This window comes from Takifugu flavidus, chromosome 22, assembly GCF_003711565.1.
Source record: "Takifugu flavidus isolate HTHZ2018 chromosome 22, ASM371156v2, whole genome shotgun sequence".
NCBI lineage: Eukaryota > Metazoa > Chordata > Actinopteri > Tetraodontiformes > Tetraodontidae > Takifugu > Takifugu flavidus.
Genome location: NC_079541.1, coordinates 9,806,372 through 9,829,117, shown reverse-complemented (window position 1 = coordinate 9,829,117; position 22,746 = coordinate 9,806,372). Strand labels below are relative to the sequence as shown.

Below are 22,746 nucleotides of genomic sequence, written 5' to 3'. Positions count from 1 at the left end.
AAAGTAGCTGATTTCAATTTCTCACCAGGAGGTACACCTTCTGGCTCCAGGAGGTTTTCTCAGAGATATCCTTTGAGATATATATTTATAAAATCAATTATTTATGTAAAACAGGGGTTCAGCAACGATTTATTGGATTCTACCTACGTGTATTATTAATATTATTATCATCGTTATTATTTTGCCCAGCAATATTAATTGAAAAGTTGCATTAAATTTACTAATAATAAATAATAGCTTTAGTTTTAAGGACCGCCCCGTTTCCGGTCAAACTTGCTCGCGCGTCAGAACGAGACCGGAAAACGGAAGCCCGGCTGCGAGTGCGCCTGATTCAAAATACCAACGTCCCGACGAGGTAGGCAGGGTGTAAAATGTGCTTTAAAAAAACGTTTTCAAAGGTTTTCTCAATTCGTCGATGATTCTCAGACACGGTATGAAAAGGGCGTTGGCGTTGTAGTAGTAGTAGTTGTTGTTTTTAGTTGTTTCCTGAATATTTTGGCAGGAATCTCTTGGGTTTTCCTTCGCTTCCGGTGGAACGCGACAGAACCTCCACTGTCAGAGCAGGAAAAGTAGCAGGAAAATAGGTGAAATCGTGTAAAAGAAACCAGCATTTCGTTGTCCGTTGTGTAAGGGATCTACTAATTAATTAATTAATTCTGAGAGGCTGTCTCAGTGTGACCAAGGATGCTTCCAGGCCTCCGCACTCCCTTCGTCCTCCTGTACTTGGGTTCCTGTCTCTTCTTTCTCCTTCACCTTATTGTGGCTTTGGTAGAATCCCAGGAACGTTCTGAGAGCCTGTACTGACCAGCCTGCTAATGTGAACCCTGAATTACCTTATTCATGTCTGCTGCCTCTTTTTCTTCTTCCTCCAGCGTCCTTGTTTTAAGCGTGAGCATGAGTTTTGCACCGACCTGGTCTGGTCCCACTGGACACACCAATATCCAGGATCAGAGGGAACGCTGGGAGAAAAAACACAGCCTGACAGCTGTGGAGTTGCTGCAGTCAGAACGGAGCTACTGCCAGCAGCTGGAGCTGGTGACCACTGTAGGTGTTCCTGCACCGGGACTCCCATTTTCATGGTGAAAATCATAAAGCCGTGATTCATTCTAGCTATGAATCCTTGTGAAGTCAAAGCCTTTTAAAACCTTTTGTGTCACAGTAAGAGCAGGTGAGCTGCAGTAGAACCAGGTTATCTACAATTCTAATTTAGGAGTTATTTAAATCTACTGCTGCTGCTATAGCCACAGTTTGTTATTCAATGATAATTTAATGAATCCACATCAGATTCATCTGTTTTAGATCCCATATGTGTTCAACCAGTTCAGTCATACAAATCTTGTCTGGCTTTAGCAAGTAGAAGCTGCTCTTCTCTTTGGGATGGTATGAACATCTCATGTTGGTGTCCTGGTGTCCCAGATCTCAGGAGGTTAAACAAGCTTCACCTTTCAAAACTGTCCTCTAATGTGCAGTTTTAGGGTTCAAACACAGTATATAGCACATTTATGTAGCTAAGAACACAGCCCGACCTTGTCTGACTCTGCTCTCTGCATTCCTCAGTTCTTTGTGAAGCTTTTGATGGCCAAAGGAACCCTGAAAAAAGACATTAAAGAGAGGATCTTCAGTTCCATTGAGGCCATTTATTCAGTAAATCAGTAAGTCTCCAACGATTCATTTGCTCGTGATGTTTACTGCTGGGCAGGACTGTTTTACTGAAGAATGATTAGTTAAAACTATAAAGGAACATTTATTTAGCTTATTAGCTGAATGAGCAGAGGTGGCGGTTCCCTGTAGCTGTTTAAATGCCATTCTTCAGCCTCATTATGGCTGCAACTGAAGGTGTGGACGGGTGAAAGGTTCTGGTTCAGAATATTTGATAGAGCTCCCACGGGTCATCTTATCTGGGCTCATCTTTATCCAGGCGCCATCTCCACGCTGTCCATGCAGTGTTGCCTTGGTGTGTCAGCCAGGAGAGTCCTGGGATGGCCAGGTCACCTCAGCCATTTACATGCCAGATGTATAGCTCCGTGTCTTTAAGGTTTCTCTGTTATTACCGGAACATTCAAATCCAGCAGGAGCAGGAAGAGACTTGTGTGGGTGTTTATGTGTACATTTGGTATCTCTAAGAGTAACACCTGCCCCCCCTGTGGGGGGGGGGGGGGAATAACTGCTTTCAGACTGAAAATGAGCACATTGACACAGGATTGTGGAATGCGGGTCAACCCGCCTCGGCTGAGCATTTGGGTATGTTCACAACGCCAGCAGTAGCAGGTCTGCCCCCCCCGCTGGAGGGGGCGTGGTTGGTAACTTCCTCCCTACCATAGGTCAACAAGGTCATCATTCAGTACACAATGTAACATCCCCTCAGCTTTCCATCACCATGAGACACCTAAAAGGTCAGACTCCCTTGTGTAGTGCTACGAGATTATGGACTCTGTCAGTTGCCTTTAGCTCCCAAACCGTCACTGTGAAATGAGAGGGGATTGTTTTAATCTTTATGAGTACAATATGACTGGTTTGGGGTAATGTGGGCCTCTGCTGGTGTGCAGAAAAAGTAAGTGTTTCTGTTTTTCCATTTTTCTGTCCCTGTAGATCGCTGCTCGTCAATTTGGAGAATGGTTTTTTGGGCCGAGGTTTTGACCAGTTCTGTTCACAGCTGCACCACTACTGCACATATGCAGACAACATCTATACGGCCGACAATGTGCTCAGGGTAGGACCACAGCCCCACATATGGTCTCATCACCTGTAACAACAGTGTGTATTTAATGGTCTAAATGCACCATAGTGTTACATGACCATTTTAGTCATTTATCAGATGCTTCTGTCCAAATAACTCACAGTGAGGAGACAATCAAGCCACATAGTTAGGAGCCATAGCTTCCTTTACATTATTAAATCCATCATTCTGTCTCCATGCCAGTGTCTTCAAATGGAACATGAGAGGGAAAGTGTGACTGAGGTTCAGATGTTTAGCAATCGTTTGACTGGATTTACACAAATGACCATATAGGTTTCATGTTCTCAACGCTATTTAGAGCACTTTCTTATAACACTGTTCAGACGGCTATTATAAAAACTACTTGTGTCAATAACACATCTGATGATCTTTTGGCTTGAGCTTGTAAAGGAGATGAAAGTTGGCAGTGTGAGTTGGCGATGAGTCGGTGATGAGAGTCGGTGATGAGTCAGTGATCCCTCCATTATCTGTTCTGGCCCTGATTAACAGTAAACTGGTTTATTCCTAATCAGGAATAGAACACCCCTAGATCAGCATGAAGAATTGAGTCACCAGCTCATTTGGTGGTACCTTGCTCAAGGGCACCTTAGCAGTGCTCTGAAGGTGTTCTGGCTCCTTCCCCTCTACCAGAACACCTTCCATGTGTTGTCTTCAATGGGGTTTGGTGTGACGCTAGTCTGATTACAGACATTTTCTGGTGGTTTGCCCACGTTGACCGACATTGTTGGATTAGGGTTAGGGTTGAAGTGGACCCTGGTGAACAGGGTTAAGGTTTAAGTGTACTCTGGTGAACAGGGTTAGGGTTGAAGTGGACCCTGGTGAACAGGGTTAAGGTTTAAGTGGACTCTGGTGAACAGCCCCTCTGTGCACATCTCCCAACGATTCCTTTCATTCCTACTTGTTTCTGCATTACCATAGATACAGCTGAGGAAAAACAAGGCCTTCAGGCGTTTTAAGAAGCTCCAGGAATCTCGACTGGAGTTCAACAACCATAAACTTGAGGACTTGCTTCAACTCCCGATTCAGCGCATTGACCAGTAAGACTTGCTGTCTATTTCTGATGTTACGCCCACAGTTCCCAGAAGGTTGAGAGGCTGTAGACTCTACAGTGTAGAGAATGCTTTATAGTTTCATTTGCCTCTTTTTTTAAAATTTAAAACACTTTTAGCTGAAATCCTTTTAATGAAAGGGGCTGGATCAACCAAGTTTATTATTAGTATAGATTATATTATGAATAAAACTCTGCTTTGGCTGGTAATAAAACATGAGTGTAAACATGAGTAGAATAGTGTCCAAGCTTTAGTGGACGTCTACTGTCAACGATTGGAGAAACACCATGGTTGCTGTGAGCAATGAAAGGTCCCTTTGGAAGCTCCTGACCTAACTAAAGGAGCTGGCGTAGCCACAACCAAAGAAGAAGGGCGTGCAGTCAACCTCTGAAATGTAGTGATTTGCAGCTCATGGGATCCTGTCACAGTGGGGGGCATCAGATGTGTCACAGATGATGTACCTGCAGGATGCTCAGGTGTTCAGGAGCCTGGGGGTGGGTGTTGGGGATGTACCTGTTGTACGTGTGTGTATGGAGGGAAATGATTAGGAACTTAAGAACTTTAAACGCTGACCACACCATGATTGCTATCTTGTCCCATTTCAGGTATAAACGTTTCTTACATGATCTTGCGGCTAACATGAGTCCCAACAACCTGGAGTTTGAGCAAATGTCCCGTAAGTCTCTTCTTTTATTGGGCTGCTTTTAAGCCAGGTTTGTCTGCAGTGACATTATTCACATCAGCAGTGACATGGTAACACGCCCCAGGTGATCATTAAAACCAGTTTGCTGGACTTTTTGTTTTCAACCAGACTGGTTCTGTTCACCCAACCCTGAATGATGATGTAGTTTATAGAGGAATGCTGGCTCTGACTGCCAAGGAACCCACACACTTGCTACCAATCACAGCAAAACAACAAGAAACACAGAACAACTAACAAAAGAACCAACTTCAACAGTCGCTACAACTAATGACTAAGACAGAAAGAGATTATTACAACAGCATATGACATTAATGATAAACAACCAAAGGCAGACAACAGCAACAATGGAACCAAGCACACAGTGATCTACATTTACCACTCAATGGACCTTCTGCAGCCAAAGTCTGTCCTGAAGGGTGGCTGTGGTTTTACTTATGGTTGTAATTGTGGTTGTAGCTGTGGTTGTAGTTTTATTTTTGGTTGTGGTTGAACTTAGAGTTGTAGTTGTTGTAGCTGTAGTTGTTGTTCTAGCAGTGGTTGTAGTTATGGCTGTAGCTGTGGTTGTAATTATGGTTGTAAAGGTGGTTGTGGTTGTAGTTATTGTTTTAATTGTGGTTGTAGTGGTGGTTGTGGCTATTGCTGTGGTTGTAGTTGTTGTTTTAATTGTGGTTGTAATTTAAAATAACAATAATTGTTTAATGTTTATGTTGCAATTTTATTTCCATTTTATTCTAAATTTATGTATATATGCTTATAATGCTTATAATGCTTATATATTATATATATAAAAATATATATTCTATATACTGTATATATATATATAATAATAATATATATATATAGTAGCTGCAGTTGTTTTTGTAGCTGGGGTTGTAGTTGTGGTTGTAGCTGCAGTTGTGGTTGTAGCTGGGGTTGTATTTGTGGTTGTAGCTGCAGTTGTAGTTGTGGTTGTAGCTGCAGTTGGGGTTGTAGTTATGGTTGTAGCTGCAGTTGGGGTTGTAGTTATGGTTGTGGTTGTAGCTGCAGTTGTTTTTGTAGCTGGGGATGTAGTTATGGTTGTGGTTGTAGCTGCAGTTGTTTTTGTAACTGGGGTTGTAGTTATGGTTGTAGCTGCAGTTGTTTTTGTAACTGGGGTTGTAGTTATTGTTTTAATTGTGGTTGTAGCTGGGGTTGTAGTTATGGTTGTGGTTGTAGCTGCAGTTGTTTTTGTAGCTGGGGTTGTAGTTGTGGTTGTAGCTGGGGTTGTAGTTATGGTTGTGGTTGTAGCTGCAGTTGTTTTTGTAGATGGGGTTGTAGTTGTGGTTGTAGCTGCAGTTGTTTTTGTAGCTGGGGTTGTAGTTATGGTTGTGGTTGTAGCTGCAGTTGTTTTTGTAGATGGGGTTGTAGTTATGGTTGTAGCTGCAGTTGTTTGTGTAGCTGGGGTTGTAGAGGTGGATGCGGTTGTTAATTGCATATTGTGATTAATCAGACAAGCTAACCAGGGCTAATTAATCTATACATTTATAGATCTGAAATAGACCTCCAGTCAGCTTCAGTGAGAAACATGAGGTGATGAGGTTGTTGTCTTTCTCCTGACTGATCACAAAAAACTTTTGAACTAAAGTCTCAGCTGTCAAATCTGTTCCATGGAAACAGCTTTTTATCAGGAGATGTGCCCTCAAAATTGACACCATGTCTTTGTGGAGCAGGAGCAGCCACTACAGTCGGTGGTGTATCCCAGCGCATCCAGAACAACGCCCGTCGCCATGACAATCACCTGCAGCTTTGCCGGGTGCAGAAAATGATGAGAGGCCAAAAGACAAAAGTGCTCGCAAAAGGTTGGTGCCTCTGATCACATATTCCCATTGATGATCACACAGGCAGAGCTAGGACTGGTCCCTCAGACCAAACCACCACTGCCCCCACAGACAGACCTAGAACTGCCCCACAGACTGAACCACCAAAGCCTGACTCAACTGAGGTTCCACGTGTGTTGAGTAGATACTACTATGTTAAAGCCAACGACGTCACAAGAGCAACGAGTTTCAGGAAAGTCATACTTTTACACGAACCGTAACCCTGCAACAGCGACAGTGGGTATTCCTTTATCCATCAAAATAAACCACAACTAGAGGGCGAGAGGAGGGCGGTACCCTGGTTCAACAAAGGTCATTTGCTGCAGCGGGACCTGACCAGCTCATGCTGACATGGTCCACCCTGAATTCTACTGGGGGTTTCTGAAGACCTTCTGAGACCATCTGTAAAAGAGTTAAAGCTGAAGCAGAACTGGGTCCTGCAGCATGACCATGACTCAAAGCAAAGCTGTAAAACCACCAAGGATAGCCGAGAACTAAAACCCGGTGAGTCCTGAAGTGGTGGAGATCCCAATCCCACTGAGATGCTGGGGGTGACTGGAAACAGGTTGCTGAATATTTAATGGGGTGTCCTAATTCATTTGACTGTCATTGTCTTGGTTGGGCTTATACAGTAAATGTAACATGTGTGAAGATCTGATTATGTTCCTCTGTGTCTCTCAGGGAGGTGGTACGTCCGTGAGGGCTGGTTAAATGTGGTTCCTCCTAAAGGCACAGGCACCAAGCCGAAGATGTTCTTCCTGTTCTCCGATATGCTGCTGCAGGCCAAGCGCTGCAGCTCTCTGCTCCCCACCAGTGGAGGCAGCTTTGTGGGCCAGTGTGCCTACCCCCTGCTGGACTGCACTGTGGAAAAGGTGTTTGGTCACACCAGGAGCCAAGGAGGCCTTCTCAGCGTAAGTCCGTCCAGCAAGCCTCTGCGGCCCAGTTCACACTGCTGTCCCACAGCTGTGGACGCCTCTCCTCTCTGGATGGCTGTAAACGGATTTCCTGTAGTGTCAACAGCACAAATCCATTTTCAATGATATCTGTGATTTCACGATTGTGACATCAGTGTGTTCGTGCCTACCCGTGCACTGTGGATTCAGGGAACTCACAGCCTGTGGACGGAGCAGCCTGTAGCATGTAGTATCACGGAGCAGCCTGTAGGACAGAGCAGCCTGTAGGACGGAGCAGCCTGTAGGACGGAGCAGCCTGTAGGACGGAGCAGCCTGTGGCACACAGAGTGAAGGTGACCCCGTTACCGTGCCAATCCCGATCCCACTCTGGAGGGCGGACACATCGGGGTGTTAGTGGATCACTTGCTAACTGCTGTGTGATCACAAGCTTCAAGGTCAGATTTGAGCAAGCAGTCAGATGTAACAGCAGTGTGAGCGGGACCAAAGCCTCCGGGTCCTTTAGCAACATATAATAGGCCCTTTTGTAAGTGGTCGAACATAAATATGCATTTGTGTGCTTTTAAGTGCTCTGTTCTTCTTCTCTAAATGAGGGCAGTCGGTCTGATTGCCTCATCTTTATTCACTAATGCACAGTCCCAGGACCTGACCTCCAAAACAGAGGAAGAAGGACAGACACTTGCAGATGTCAGTGAGGTCAGAGGTCAGCAGCTAACAATTCTAGTCCAGGAGGGAAAGGTGTGAGTGATGGAGAGAGTTGGCGGTGACGGTAAAGAGCAGGTGCAACCGTGGCCCAGGACGTAAAGAGACCTGTCAGTGGATCAGGTTTCTGGTAGGTGAGACCTGTAGCAGCGTAGCTACGATGATGCTAAAGAACCTGACAACTCTGTGATTCTTTCATTTAGCTACTGTGGCTTAAAGACTCCAAAGAGCAGGAACTCTTTCAGTCTGCCAACAGAAACTGGAACTACCTGGTGTGGTTTGCAGATTAAACCCATAACGGTCAACTAGTCAACTGGCTCAAAGTTTGATTCTTCAATTTCAAATCAATTTCAGTGACCCCTTTTAGGGACAAAGAACGTACCTGAAGGAGCTTCACCGAGGAGGGATGGACCTGAATCAGGATAGGGTTAAGGTTAGGGGTTGGGGTTAGGGATATTCAGACTCTGGCGGTAATGTGCATGTTAAGTGACATACATGTACGCATTGGTGTACGAGTGATTATTGTTGAACTGGCAGCAAGTCATGGACCCTGACTGATGCAGTGAAGAGCTTCTCGTCTTAAGTAACCATTAACAACAACTAATCACTTTCAGAAGGTTGGAGCAGAGAAAATATTTGAGACCATTGTTGGAATTACTACATGTGGGATAGTCATTTACTGTTACTATCGTTATTATTAATTACCATTATTAAAGACGGGATAGTGGGGAACATTAATTTGGGAGAAAAGCTCCAGTAGAACTCAGGGAAAGGACTGAACAGCCGTGGAGGCTTATGAAAACCAGGCCCTTAAGCCAACGACTAACTTGGAGTTGTTATCTGCCAGTCACACTGTGTCTCCAGCAGTGGTGATGTGGGTCAAAGGTCAGCTCCTGGTGAAACCCCACCCCCCCCCAAAAAGAACTAGACAGCCTCTGTGAAAGCTGCTCCTCAGACGGGCAGACAGACAGACAGACGAGGCTTCTGCAGCCTCACATTCCTAATAATGATGAGCAACTTTGCTTCCTGCTCTTCACAGCTGAACTTCCCCAAAGCCAAACTCCTGCTGATGTCCAGCAGCCAGGAGAACATCAGCGACTGGTACCACAGCCTGAGCGCCACCATCAGGTGAGAGTGACACTCCAGGGGGACTCATGCCCAGGTCAGAGGAAGCAGTTTAGAATGTGACAATTGGCCAGGGGGAGGCCCCTTCCAGCAGGATCATCAGCCCACCTTTACAACCTTACTGGAACCAGAGAAAAAGGAAAGACCTGCTCCTGGGCCATGGGAATGTTTTGTTTTAAGTTAGATCTGAGTTGGAATTATTTTGAATTTTCTTGATTCCATGGAATGAAGCTGGAAAATGAGCTCCCTTGTTTGTGTTGCCTGTTTCAGCAAGCTGCAGTCCAAGACTGATCCACCGGAGAGCGGCGTGCTGACCTCCGTCCCTCTCAGGGGCCAGTAACCACAACAGCATCAGCAACCCTCAACCCTTTGTTCTCCACCTGTGTCCGAGCCCTGATGTTGTTTGTTTCCACTCACACACGTCCAAACCTGCAGCATTGTGGTTCCAACCACTAGGTGGAGCTCCTTGGTGAGCCCTAGAGTTGACCCAAGGAGTAGTGATCCAGCAGCTGGTTATGCATCTATGGTGGCTGCTTTTAGTCTTTATTGCAGCAGCAAAGCATGGACTCTTCAGAGCTTTGCTGCGTATGACTCAGCTAAAGTTGATATAATTTATGCTCATTTACACCACAGCACTACTATGAAGAGCATTTTGCTCTTCCGCTTGCCTGTGCGGAGGACTGAGGTTCTAAAAAGACTGTAGTCATGGCAACAGTCCTACAGTATACCCATACTAACAACAGAAATATACACTAGTTTTTCTGTCTAATCAGAAACATGCTCTCAACATATACGCTGCCTTTGTTAAATGTTGCTCGCTTGCTTATTTCAGCCACTTCCATTATTAAAAGTTGAGCTTTTACAATTTCAAGCGGTTTGTGCTGGTCTGTTGGTGTTTATCAGGTTGTTTTTGTGGCAGATTAAGAACCTACATGGACTATTGGTGCCGGGTATGCCAGTGAGCATCTGTGACCCAAGACAGCCTGGTGGCCTCAGTGTCTTGCTAAAGGAGACATGGCCAGGTGGTGTTCAAGGGTCTGGATCCAACCAATCACCTAACCCTTTAGAAAGGGGGAGATCAGAGCACGATGGTCTATCTGGAAGATCTTTAGTGCTACCTAAACCAGACATACATGTACGCATTGGTGTACGAGTGATTATCGTTGAACTGGCAGCAAGTCATGAACCCTGACTGATGCAGTGAAGAGCTTCTCATCTTAAATACCGTATTTTCACGACTATAAGGCGCACCTAAAACACTGAGATTTTCTTAAAAATCGAGGGTGCGCCTTATAATATGGTGTGCCCTGTGTGTGGACTGAGTTCCAAAATCTGCTGTGCGCCTTTGGTGGGTGCACTACGGTAAACGCTCTGCCAATCGATTAGCGGCACACCTACGCATAAGGATCCCCTAAAATGGTGCCGGTCAAGTGAGACGCCTATGAATGAGGCTTATTTTAAACTGCAGGCCATCGAATATGCGGCTGAAAATGGCAATCGAGCAATCTTAGTGTTTTCGCTTTATGAGGAGGCGGCATCTCTCCATACGCGTGAGGACAACTGTTGCGCATCGGCTGCCCGCGGATTACCAGGAGAGGGCGGCCATCTTCCCTACCTACTGCCGCAACAAGATAACCGCGCCCAGCCACATCACCAACATGGATGAGATCCCTCTGACTTTTAACACCCCTTTACCCACAAAGTGGAGAAAAAGGGACCAGCACGGTGGCGATACGCACAACGGGGCTCGAGAAGTCGTCGTTCACCGTGGTTCTTGGCTGCCATGGAAACGGACAGAGCGCTGGATGACGGAAGGCGAACACTCCTTCACAAAGACTATGAGGCAGCGGCGGGAGAGTTATGCCACCATATGCGGGTGGATTGTAGACGCCTGGGCTATGATACCGTCTTCATGTATTGGAAGAGCTTTCACAAAATCAACGCTGAACCGGTCGGTGAGTCCGATTCAGAAGATTAAGAAGAGGAAATGTTGGAACATTGAAATAGTGCAGCTGTTTAATTCAGATACAGAAGATGAAAACTTTGATGGTTTTGTGGTGGAAGAATGAATATTTTGTTCAATAAATGTGTCGAAACTCACTGTTTTACTTCCGTTGTCATTTTTTACTGTATGTTTCAGCATGCGCCTAATAATACGGTGCGCCTTATGTATGTTTTAAATACAGAAATAGCACCCATAACTGAGACTGCGCCTTTTAATACAGTGCGCCTTATGGTCGTGAAAATACGGTAACCATTAACAACTAATCACTTTCAGAAGGTTGAAGCAGAGAAAATATTTGAGACCATTGTTAGAATTACTACATGTGGGATAGTTATTTACTGTTACTATCGTTATTATTAATTACTATTATTAAAGACTGAAAGGATAGTGGGAAACATTAATTTGGGAGAAAAGCTCCAGTAGAACTCAGGGAAAGGACTGAACAGCCGTGGAGGCTTATGAAAACCAGGCCCTTAAGCCAATGGTTTCAAAAGAATACCTAATTAAACAGATAATATAATAAATATTATAAAAAGGTGAAAGCTATGATAAATATTAGATCTTTACAGTAGACTATTCAAAAGCAGGAGTTGAAGAATAGGTGTGGTGGTGGTAGCTCAGTCTGCTGGGGGAAGGGGGTGGGAAAAACTTGGAAGGTGTTCTGGTAGTAGGGGACGGTACCAGAACTCAAATGTTTGCTTTCACCCAAATGTTTGCCCTAAAGGAAAAATCAGTTAATAAGACGAAGACAGGTTGAAGATTGTCTGTGGGGGTAGAGGGGACGCAATTGAAGTGCTATAAAATCAGTGCTAATAGTAAGAGCTCGAGCACCATCACAAAATAGAGAAAAGACAGGCAGGCAAAAGAGAATCCATAAATCAAACCATGCGAGCTGCCCCCAATCCATGTGTCAAAATGGAAGATACAATAATAAGTGCATGTAATGATGTAAACTCCATTAGTACTAAGGATGGATACGGAGCCTAGGTTGGGGAACACTAAGCCTGTACGTCGCTTGCAGATGAATTTCCTATTTCTGTAATAATGACTATGTTTGAGTTGGATGGTGGAACTCTGGGAATTTTGATGTGAATATGGAATGGAGTTGGAGGTTAGGAGTTAGGAATGGGGGTCAAGGGTAGATTAGGGACGGGGATAGGAGTAAGGGTCAGGGTAGGTAAGCGTGAGGGATGGGGTTAGGGGATTGGGGTAAATGTGGAGGTTGGGGTTAGAAGTGAAGATTAGGGCATGGGTACGGTCAGTGGGAGAGTTGTATGGGGGCTGAATATGGTGGCTGGGGGACAGAGTGAGTGGCAGTGAGAGAGGCCAAAGTGTTATTTTTAATCGTGTGAAGGAAGTGCTGGGAGTAACCTCTAGTGGGGTGACTGTGGAAAAGTGCTGGTGGGATTGTGGAAATCTGATGTATTGGCTGAAATCCAATAGAACTGGATGATTTGTGACTTGATAATCCCTGTCAATGTGCGTCCCGGATGGTGACTGGATTTGTGAAGCAGGACGTGGGTGTCTGCGGGTTTGAAGTAACCTTTTGTCTGTAGTGTTTTGGGGAATGCTTGGAGGCTGGTCACAGCCGATGTCGTCATGGTAACAGAGGTAGAGGGTGGGTTGGAAGGGGCACTGCGTAAGGGCTTCTTGCTCCCACTTGCTCAAATAGAGATTAACATATGATGGGGCCCGTGGTTGTTCTGTGAATTTGTAAGTAATGTTATTGATTGAGAAGAATGTCATTGTTGTTGGGGCAATGTTCAATTAACTGTAGTATTAACAGTGAATCGGGTCAAGTGTGGCCTGTATTTTGATTGAAAATGTTTTTGAGTGATGGATTGGTTTGGAAAGACCATGGGTCTGAGGATACTGAGGAAGTGGTAGGTGTCTTCACTGTAACGGCGGGGCACAGGTGGAACGTGATCAATGTATTGTGAAATGTGATATGTGGCATCTGTTACAGTCAGAAACCATCAGTCGGCCGGGGGCGACTTCAAAGGGGATAGTCCAAGTATCCGGTGGTTTAGGAAGTTTTGATACAAGATAAAAGTAGGGGTGGCGTGGGTTGTCTGGGCCAAACAGGTAGTTTTGTTGTTTTTCCGTTACGATTTTTTCCGATTTCCAATTGTGTCAGGAAGTAGTTTTAGCTGTCGGATGGCTACAGTGAGATATTGTTCCTTTGTCTGTTAGGGGTTGTCGGTGCATAACGATGTTGGGGATCTGGTTAGGGCATTTATGGCTGAATCTCTAGACCTCTACACAGAACAAGAGATACGGTGAATCATACAGGGTGTGTAAGAATCTGTGATCTATTATGCGTCTTGTCCCCCCCCCCCCCCCAACACTGCAGTGCATTTTGCCAGTTTTGAATGTATCTGGCATAATTTTCTATTTTCTATCTCCCCTTTTAAACATATCTTTGACACCCCCACCTTGTGGTACCTCTGGTTTCGTTATTTTTGCGGCTAGTTCTGGTCCCACATTTACAGACTTCTGGGTAGTTTTTACACCCACTTCTCACAATTCCATTTCATGTGTTCTTCATACCCTTCATTCCTTCTTACATACCTTCATTTATTTTTATATTTTTGATACTTGTCTTCTGCCTCTATGGGCAGATGCTGCATGAATTTTTTTAGCCCCTCAGTGACCTATAGACTATTAATGTTTTCATGTAGATAATTGTCTTGCTTTATGACTATTTTAAGCATATAATAGGTTGAATATTTGAAGCAATTCATCATATATGTTATCATTAGCCTTTGTTGGATTGCAGTACCTCTCGTGTGTCACTGCCAATCCAACAATTTGGTGACCCCGACGTGATGAAGACAGAGAAGTCATCTGAGGCAAAGAATTCAACAACGGTCACTTCGGAGGACAACTGACGACAAAGGGATCCCTAATAAAAGGTAAGCAGACACCTGTTTAATCAAAAGTTCTGCACATTGGCAATTTAATTTTGAAGTGTCCTAGTTATAAATTCCAGATACAAATATAGAAAATAGTGAAATGACTGCAGGAATTACGGTTCGAGTCCGTTAGTAAGTGCGGTTCGAGTCCGTAAATAAGAACGGTTCGAGTCCGTTAGTAAGTGCGGTTCGAGTCCGTAAATAAGAACGGTTCGAGTCCGTAAATAAGAACGGTTCGAGTCCGTTAGTAAGTGCGGTTCGAGTCCGTAAGTATGGTTAGAGTAAACCGTAACTAGTACAGTGCTGTATTGCTGTATGCAGTGCACTGTATATGAAAAAGATTTGGGTTGGGACTCGGAGCGCAGTTGACGGGACGGACACTCCCGACGCCCGAGATTTGTGTTTTTGTGTGGGTTGGAAAAGTGCCAGAGTGAACGTGAATTAAAAGGCTCTTTGTCCTTGAGAATGAACCCCCAGAGTGGAACCGGATCAAAGACGTTTGATCTAGAAGCTTGTTTCACTGAGGCATTGAGTTGACCGTTGGAGTCATTCACATTCAATCTCACTTGGGAGCATAGTTAAAGATGGAACTGGAATGTGGTAAAGCGTGCTGGGATCAGGGAGAATGTTCTCCCTATCCCCGGTCTGTGGAAGAACAGTGGAAGTGGACTCTTGATCAGGTGGTGAGTGGCATGAAAGAAGAGGACAGGGAAAGAGAATTGGATGCAATAAAAAAGTTGTGGAAGGAAGCTCAGAAGCAAAAGATACTTCCCTCTCCAGAGGTGAAGGTTAATTTAGCTGAAGCATTGTGTAAGTGGGAGTCAGAAACTCACACCATATTACAAGATCATCTAGATAATCCAAAATGAGGTTTTATAGCAGGAGAATCGTGGCAAAAACAGGGTAAGGAGTTAGAAGATAAGCGTCGAAGGATACATGTTGTGGCTGTGACATGTGCAGCGGTGCACTATTTCAGATCTAGGGGGGTCACACGAGTGCCCAATGTAGAGAAACCTTCATTAGAAGATCCAAACCAGACACTGACACTTAACACCACTCTTTATCCATCATTACCTACTACCTCTTCCCCACCCCCATATCAATTGCCAGTTTTGACTATTAACAGTGGTCAGTTAGATGTGGACAGAAATGAAGAAATGCAGGAGTTACGTGAGACAGTGGGTGAACTTCGGAGACAGGTTAGAAGGATCAAACAGGGACAGGAAGAGGTTGAAGATAACTTAGGAAAAATTGAATTTAGAGAAGAAGCTCAGGTGGTTCGCCCTAAAATCTCCCAACAAACTATATTTAAAAAACAGGACAGTCAAAAATCTGCATTAAACGTCTTTAAAACACTTAGCAATCAAACAAAACAAGTGAAAAGAGCTGATCCCTCAGGAGGATTTGCCAGGGCTGAGCGCAGGAAGGAGAAGGCAAGATTGGTTTATGGCAATGATAAAGAGGAGAGCGGGAATAAGACAGATACCTTCAAAATTCCGGCTACATTTATTGGAGAATTGGAGGTTCAGGAGCTTGTTGAAGCTCAGACAGAATTATATGAATTAGAATCATGGGAAGAGAGTGAGTGTGAGTATAGAGGTGTACCATACATAATGAGGAGGCGGGTCAGATAGGAATACACACGCGGAGTAAAGGGCCCATTTTAGGAATGCCGCAGTTCCAGGCCCCTCTGATACAGAAAAGAGGAGGACAGGAACCAGTATATGTTCCATTTGCTATCACAGACACTAATTGTTTGGTGGATAAGATGCCCCCACCCGCAGAGGGAGGCGGCAAGTGGATGTCTACCCTTTTCAGTTTAACACAGAGCATGCAGCTGGCGATGGGAGACTTTAGAGGAATTTTAGGGAGACAAGTGTCTCTCTGGGATTTGGATAAAGTTGAGGTAGCAGCAGGCATTAAAGACAGACCTAATGCTGCACGTTTTGGCCCATGTGCAACCAGGGTTGGTGAAGCTATGAGACAGATATTTCCAGTATCTCCAGGAGCAATGCAGAATTTAAGATTTAAGTGGGAGGAAAGTGAGTCGGCACATGGGTTCCTTACGAGGTGTAAAGAGGAATGGATGTGTGCCACAGGGTGCCATCCTGGTTCTAAACAACAGGAAAGAAAGAGGGGGTGATGACAGCGCAGGAACAGCTCCTAAAAATGCAGTTAGATGAAGCACGGAAAAAGCTAAATGATAAACACAAGGAAGAGAAACAGATGGTTCAGCGGTTTTCTCGGCAGGTGCAGCCAGATCAGTTAGGTCCGCAACAAGATTTTGCTCCGATAAACCCGTATTGGGTCAGTCCAAGGGGAGGCATGTGTGGGAGACGCGGCAGGCAGGGATACGGCTTGATAGGCGGGTACTTAGGCCGAGATCAGTGTCACGCCTGCAAAGGGTATGGTCATTGGCAAAGGGACTGTCCATATCACAACTACCCGGAGGTACCAGGCAGTGTTCCACCATCTCATGGAATTTATCACCGGAGCCGATCTCATCTGACACCGTCGAGCTTGTGGGGTTCTCAGGGAGCCCGGAGAGACTGCCGTTTTCGGTGCCATTAGTGACTCGTGTTGCCAGACAGACTGTGTTGCACCCTTTTCTGATTTCACCACATTGCCATATCAACCTGTTGGGACGAGAGCTCCTTGTGAGGACAGGAGCAGCTATTCTGTGTGGAGATAAAGGTCTTTTGGTGCAATTTCCTAATGGAATGAAACTGAACTGCTGTATTTCACACCAAGGTGTGAAGGGACAAATGCTGATGAGTCCGACACCCTCTCCAGAACAGGGGGTGTGGGCGGACATTTATTGGGGAGAACTTGAGCCTGAGACCTCACCTGGTGTCGGTGTTGTGGCATTGTTTCAGAGCTGGAGGTCCTGGTTGTCGATGCTGGGTCCCTTTGCCCCGCCAGTTGATCCCTATCATGTCACCCTATTTTACGACCGTGAAAATAATGAGGTGTATCAGGATGCGTTTAGAGAAAAGTTACAGGGAAATTTCTGGATGATTACATCACCGTGTTTGTGTGTTGGGCCTGAAGGTGTGGCTGCACAGGTCGACTTTGCTGAACAGAATGAGTGGTATGAGAGACTGTAAAGGAAATGTTGTCATTTCTGGGTCTCACCAGCTATAGTAGACATTTTATTCCTACATATTCAAAAAAGACTACGCCCCTACGTGCAATGGTGAATGAACAGGGAATGCGTAATTTGACAGCTCGGTTAACATGGACAATTGAGGGAGAGAAAGCGTTCATTGCTCTTAAACAGGCACTCACGACATCTGCATGTTTTGCCATTCCGGAATATAAAGATACTTTCTTTTTGGATGTTTCTGAAGGAGAACATACAGTAAATGGTGTTCTCTTTCAGAAAAAAGGGGGTGACAGGAAAGTATTAATGTATGCAAGTATAATGCTGGACCCCATTGAAAACAGGCAGCCATCGTGTGTAAGGCATGTAGCAGGGGTAGCAAAACTTTTACAAAAAACAGCACATTTAGTGATGGGTCATGCTCTGACAGTTCTTACAACACATAGTGTGGTATCACTAGTCAGCTCAGCAGCATTCACCATGACCTCACTTAGGCAGACCAGGATGAACAAGATTGTAACTGCACCACACATAACATACACACATGAAGGGATCAATATGGCAGATGGTATGGGAGAGGGTGAACCACACAGATGTGAGGAGAAAGTGAAGAAAGATGAAAAAATCAGAGTAGATCTTAAGACGGAGCCGTTAAAGGATCCAGATGAAATACTATTCACAGACGGCTGTTGTTTCAGACACCCACAAGAGGATCTGAAAGCTGCCTATGCAATAGTTAGACAGTCAGAAGAAGATTTTGAGGAAGTGGAAACAGGAAACCGTCAACAGGTAAAGAGTCAGCACAACTTGCAGAATTGAAGGCAGTTATTAGAGCATTAGAAATATCAAAGGGAAAGAGAGTGACTATCTATACAGATTCAGCATATGTAGTGGGAGCAATTCACTTAGAACTTTGTCAAGGGTTGCGGGCAGGTTTTAACACAGCATCAGGATCTCCTATAAAACATGAGGCAGAGATGAGGCAACTGACACAGGCACTCATGGAACCAGCAGAGGTCGCAGTCGTAAAGTGCAAAGGTCACAGCAAAGAGAACTCTCTGGAGGGAAGAGGTAATGAGGCTGCAGATCAGGCAGCAAAGAAGGCTGCAGGTTATAAACCAAGTTACAATTTGTTGTTGGCAGAGAAAACGGTTCACGAAATTCTTCCAAGATACAACAGGGAAAGACTTGGTTGTGATCAAGAAGAAGCTTCTCCACATGAAAAAACAGTTTGGAAGGAAAGGGGGGCTGTGAAAGTTGAAGGAATTTGGCGGGTCCCAGACGGCAGACCTGTTCTCCCGCCCGGTCTGGTAGATGCCGTTCTGGAAGAGGCCCACGGCCTGACACACTGCTGGAAACCACGAATGATGCAGAGAATGTTCAATATGCACACAACTTAATGTAAAATCAACAATTCCACTACATGAGGGCAAGTTTCCATAGCAGGGCAAGGAAAATTATAGATTTCACCGATATGATAGACCGAGTCAATGGGTTCCGATACCTCTTGGTGGCAGTGGATGCATACACTGGCTGGCCTGAGGCGGTTCCCGTAAAAGCAGAAGATGCAAAAAGTGTTATTAAATTTTTGATTAATCCGACACATGGTTTCCCCAAACAAATTAGGTTTGATAATAGAACTCATTTTAAGAATAAAGATTTACAAGAAGTAGAGAAGGCGTTAGGCGAAGGTAGAAAGAATGAATCAAACACTGAAGAGCAAAATTGGCAAGATATGTGCTCACAGTGGAATGAAATGGACACAGGCGCTTCCAATAGCCTTGATGTAGGTAAGAAGCTCTGTTAAGCTCCTGAACAGGATTCACCCCCTTTGAGCTCGAGCGGGGTGTTCTCTTTCCGGGACCAGGAGCAGAAAATCCATAGGCCAGCCCAGCACTTTTATGAAATATAAATCTTATTTTGTTCAACTAAAACGACTCTCTCAGTTTTCTCCCAACAGGCAACCTCTGTAACAACAGTCAGTAAGGATCCAGGAACTCAACACACAGCTGAGTGGGTTCTTCTGAGAGTCATCAAGTGAAAGTGGTCAGAGCACAGGTGGACTGGTCCCTTTGAAGTTGCAGAGTGAACATGTTAACCCTAACATACTAACACTCTAACACATTAACCCTAACTCTGGTATCACTGGAATCAATGTACCCCAGCAGGTAATCCACAGAGAACGCTTGGACAGATTCGGAAACATCTACAGGAGACAGCACAATGATTACAGTTCTACTTTTGTGTGCGTTGTGGGGAGGATCTCAAGGCAACGTGGGAGACATCTGCCTGGGTTACACAGGGGTGATTCTTGATTACACCAAAGGGAGTGATACAACATTTCAGTTTGATTTATCATAGGTGGCTGTAGAGACCCTGGAGGAACATGGACACATGTATGATCCACTTTGTCAGCTCTTTTTCCAGTGGTCTCGAATAAGACAGCTCCTCCTACACTTGTTTCAGTCAGATCCAATTTTACCTGCTTGTCACGAACGGGAAGAAGGTTGGTAGGTGACTTGCCTTCAACATGGTGTAAGTACATGGTAAATGTCACTACATGGAGTAACGCTTCACACATCAGGAACATGTACTCTGGTTCGTCTCCTACTCCCTATCACTTTATTAAGTCCAAAGGGGAGCAGGTGCTACCTCCAATTAGACATAGGAGGGGAACATCATTTGATCTCACACAGGGATCCCCAACATATATTGATTCAATTGGAATTCCAAGGGGAGTCCCTGATGAATATAAATTAGTGGACCAGGTATCAGCTGGATTTGAAAATTTACCTTTAATCTCTGCACTGTTTCCTATAACTCCAAATAAGAATGTGGATAGAATCAATTATGTTCATTATAATGTGCAGCGATTGGCGAATCTCACCAGAGATGCAGTGGCTGGCCTGTCAGAACAGGTTGCAGCCACTTCTTTGATGACTGTGCAAAATAGAAAGGCACTTGATATGCTTTTAGCAGAAAAAGGAGGGGTTTGTGCTATGTTTGGAGATCAATGTTGTACATTCATTCCTAATAATACAGCTCCAGATGGTTCTGTGACCCGGGCACTGGAAGGTTTGCGGACACTGTCAGACGAAATGAAGGAGCATTCTGGTGTAACTAATCCACTAGAGAAATGGATGGATAGAATGTTTGGTAAATGGAAAGTGATCATTGTATCTGTTTTGATGTCATTAATTTCTGCAACTGCCGGCTTAATTTTGTGTGGTTGTTGTTGTATTCCTTGTATTCGTTCTCTATGTAATCGTATAATCGTAACTGCAATTGAAGGAAAGCAACCTCCTCCTTACCAGATGGCTCAAATTCGAAGGGAAACCATTCCCTTGATGGGAGTAAGTGATGGAGAGATTTAAGGGAATTGACAATAATTTGGTAGTATTGGCCTAGTTTAGGCTAGGCCAAAAGGGGGATTGAAGAGAATTATTTTATCTTGTTAGCATCTTTTATCTTATTAGCATGTGTTATACTATATGTTTTTGTTTTATGTTACAGTTAGTTTAGAAGTTAGGAATACTATATACTCTTTAGTAGGAATACACATAAGCAAGTCAGTTGACCCTTCCTTGACCTGAATACTGGTCAGACAGTTGGAGCCAGCCAGACAGGAAATGGTAGACCCCAATCGTAAAACATGACAACGTAGTTTACTGGTGTTGATAAGTTCCTTGGCAGGAATATGACTTCGGACCTGGCCATCTGGAGAAGATAATGGAGAAGAAGGACCACACCAACACCAAAGGAGGCTGGAAGAAGAAGATGGGGTCATCCAAGAAGAAGGACTGGATTGGACTGAATTAGCATCAATAATTTACATATATCTTTCTATAAAAGACTGGGTCAAGGGATAGTTAGGTCGTCAGACTTCATGCCCTGACAATTGACTTGTTGTTGCTAGGGTTATGAACTGGCCCAGAGCTCTGTAATATTTGTATCTTGAATTGATTCTGTTTGCTAAATACATTTTGAAATTGACATTTGTTTACTTGAAGTCTTCATTTAAAGAACACACGATTGGCAGTGACACACACGAGAGGAACTGCAATCCTCGGGTGGCAGAAGAACTCAGATGCAGATTTCTGCTAGCTTAATCTGCTATTCAATTGCAAAAAGAGCAACTTTAATTAACACTGAACAGAAGACACATGAACAAAGGGAAGTCTTCAATGACACACACAACCTCGCTTATGGTGTCCAGGTGCAAACAATAATTAAAACAGTAATTAAACACATCAACAATGTTGGATTGCAGTACCTCTCGTGTGTCACTGCCAATCCGCGTGTTCTTTAAATGAAGACTTCAAGTAAACAAATGTCAATTTCAAAATGTATTTAGCAAACAAATGTATTTAGCAAACAAATGTATTTAGCAAACAGATGTATTTAGCAAACAGAATCAATTCAAGATACAAATATTACAGAGCTCTGGGCCAGTTCATAACCCTAGCAACAACAAAGTCAATTGTCAGGGCATGAAGTCTGACTGCCTAACTATCCCTTGACCCAGTCTTTTATAGAAAGACATATGTAAATTATTGATGCTAATTCAGTCCAATCCAGTCCTTCTTCTTGGATGACCCCATCTTCTTCTTCCAGCCTCCTTTGGTGTTGGTGTGGTCCTTCTTCTCCATTATCTTCTCCAGATGGCCAGGTCCGAAGTCATATTCCTGCCAAGGAACTTATCAACACCAGTAAACTACGTTGTCATGTTTTACGATGGGGATCTACCAATTCCTGTCTGGCTGGCTCCAACTGTCTGACCAGTCTTCAGGTCAAGGAAGGGTCAACTGACTTGCTTATGTGTATTCCTACTAAAGAGTATATAGTATTCCTAACTTCTAAACTAACTGTAACATAAAACAAAACATATAGTATAACACATGCTAATAGGATAAAAGATGCTAACAAACCAAAAATATTTCTCTTCAGTCCCCCTTTTGGCCTAGCCTAAACTAGGCCAATACTACCAAATTATTGTCAATTCCCTTAAATCTCTCCATCACTTACTCCCATCAAGGGAATGGTTTCCCTTCGAATTTGAGCCATCTGGTAAGGAGGAGGTTGCTTTCCTTCAATTGCAGTTACGATTATACGATTACATAGAGAACGAATACAAGGAATACAACAACAACCACACAAAATTAAGCCGGCAGTTGCAGAAATTAATGACATCAAAACAGATACAATGATCACTTTCCATTTACCAAACATTCTATCCATCCATTTCTCTAGTGGATTAGTTACACCAGAATGCTCCTTCATTTCGTCTGACAATGTCCGCAAACCTTCCAGTGCCCGGGTCACAGAACCATCTGGAGCTGTATTATTAGGAATGAATGTACAACATTGATCTCCAAGCATAGCACAAACCCCTCCTTTTTCTGCTAAAAGCATATCAAGTGCCATTCTATTTTGCACAGTCATCAAAGAAGTGGCTGCAACCTGTTCTGACAGGCCAGCCACTGCATCTCTGGTGAGATTCGCCAATCGCTGCACATTATAATGAACATAATTGATTCTATCCACATTCTTATTTGGAGTTATAGGAAACAGTGCAGAGATTAAAGGTAAATTTTCAAATCCAGCTGATACCTGGTCCACTAATTTATATTCATCAGGGACTCCCCTTGGAATTCCAATTGA

The 22,746-nt window shown here is 44.1% G+C and overlaps 1 protein-coding gene and 1 long non-coding RNA gene across 6 annotated transcripts; one reads left to right on the top strand and one right to left on the bottom strand.

Moving 5' to 3' along the window:
- Positions 1–218: 218 nt before the first annotated feature.
- arhgef39 (Rho guanine nucleotide exchange factor (GEF) 39) lies at positions 219–21,078 on the top strand. Of its 5 annotated transcripts, none has more exons than XM_057021813.1 (12): positions 284–355; positions 503–584; positions 873–1,044; positions 1,558–1,652; positions 2,590–2,710; positions 3,656–3,774; positions 4,392–4,462; positions 6,178–6,306; positions 7,006–7,235; positions 8,977–9,065; positions 9,333–13,982; positions 19,046–21,078. In XM_057021813.1, exons 3-11 carry the CDS (start codon positions 895–897, stop codon positions 9,400–9,402), a joined length of 1,074 nt encoding a protein of 357 aa, XP_056877793.1. In that variant the 5' UTR covers positions 284–355; positions 503–584; positions 873–894; the 3' UTR covers positions 9,403–13,982; positions 19,046–21,078. The 5 variants fall into 5 exon arrangements, with proteins under 5 accessions (XP_056877791.1, XP_056877793.1, XP_056877792.1 ...); XM_057021814.1 differs by lacking the exon at positions 284–355 and adding an exon at positions 415–431; XM_057021811.1 differs by lacking the exon at positions 503–584 and having other exon boundaries at positions 219–355.
- Positions 15,747–18,866, bottom strand: LOC130518905 (uncharacterized). The gene is made up of 3 exons (XR_008948170.1): positions 17,171–18,866; positions 17,010–17,083; positions 15,747–16,924 (listed from the first exon to the last, which is right to left on the bottom strand). It is a non-coding gene; the product is annotated as an uncharacterized LOC130518905 (long non-coding RNA).
- Positions 21,079–22,746: the final 1,668 nt, after the last annotated feature.

Excerpts from the sequence above, each read along its gene's own strand:
- arhgef39 (XM_057021811.1), top strand. The coding sequence starts at position 895 with ATGAGTTTTGCACCGACCTGGTCTGGTCCCACTGGACACACCAATATC. Across the intron at positions 2,711-3,655 it reads CGGCCGACAATGTGCTCAGG|ATACAGCTGAGGAAAAACAA; the intron begins GTAGGACCACAG and ends GCATTACCATAG. Across the intron at positions 7,236-8,976 it reads GCCAAGGAGGCCTTCTCAGC|CTGAACTTCCCCAAAGCCAA; the intron begins GTAAGTCCGTCC and ends TGCTCTTCACAG.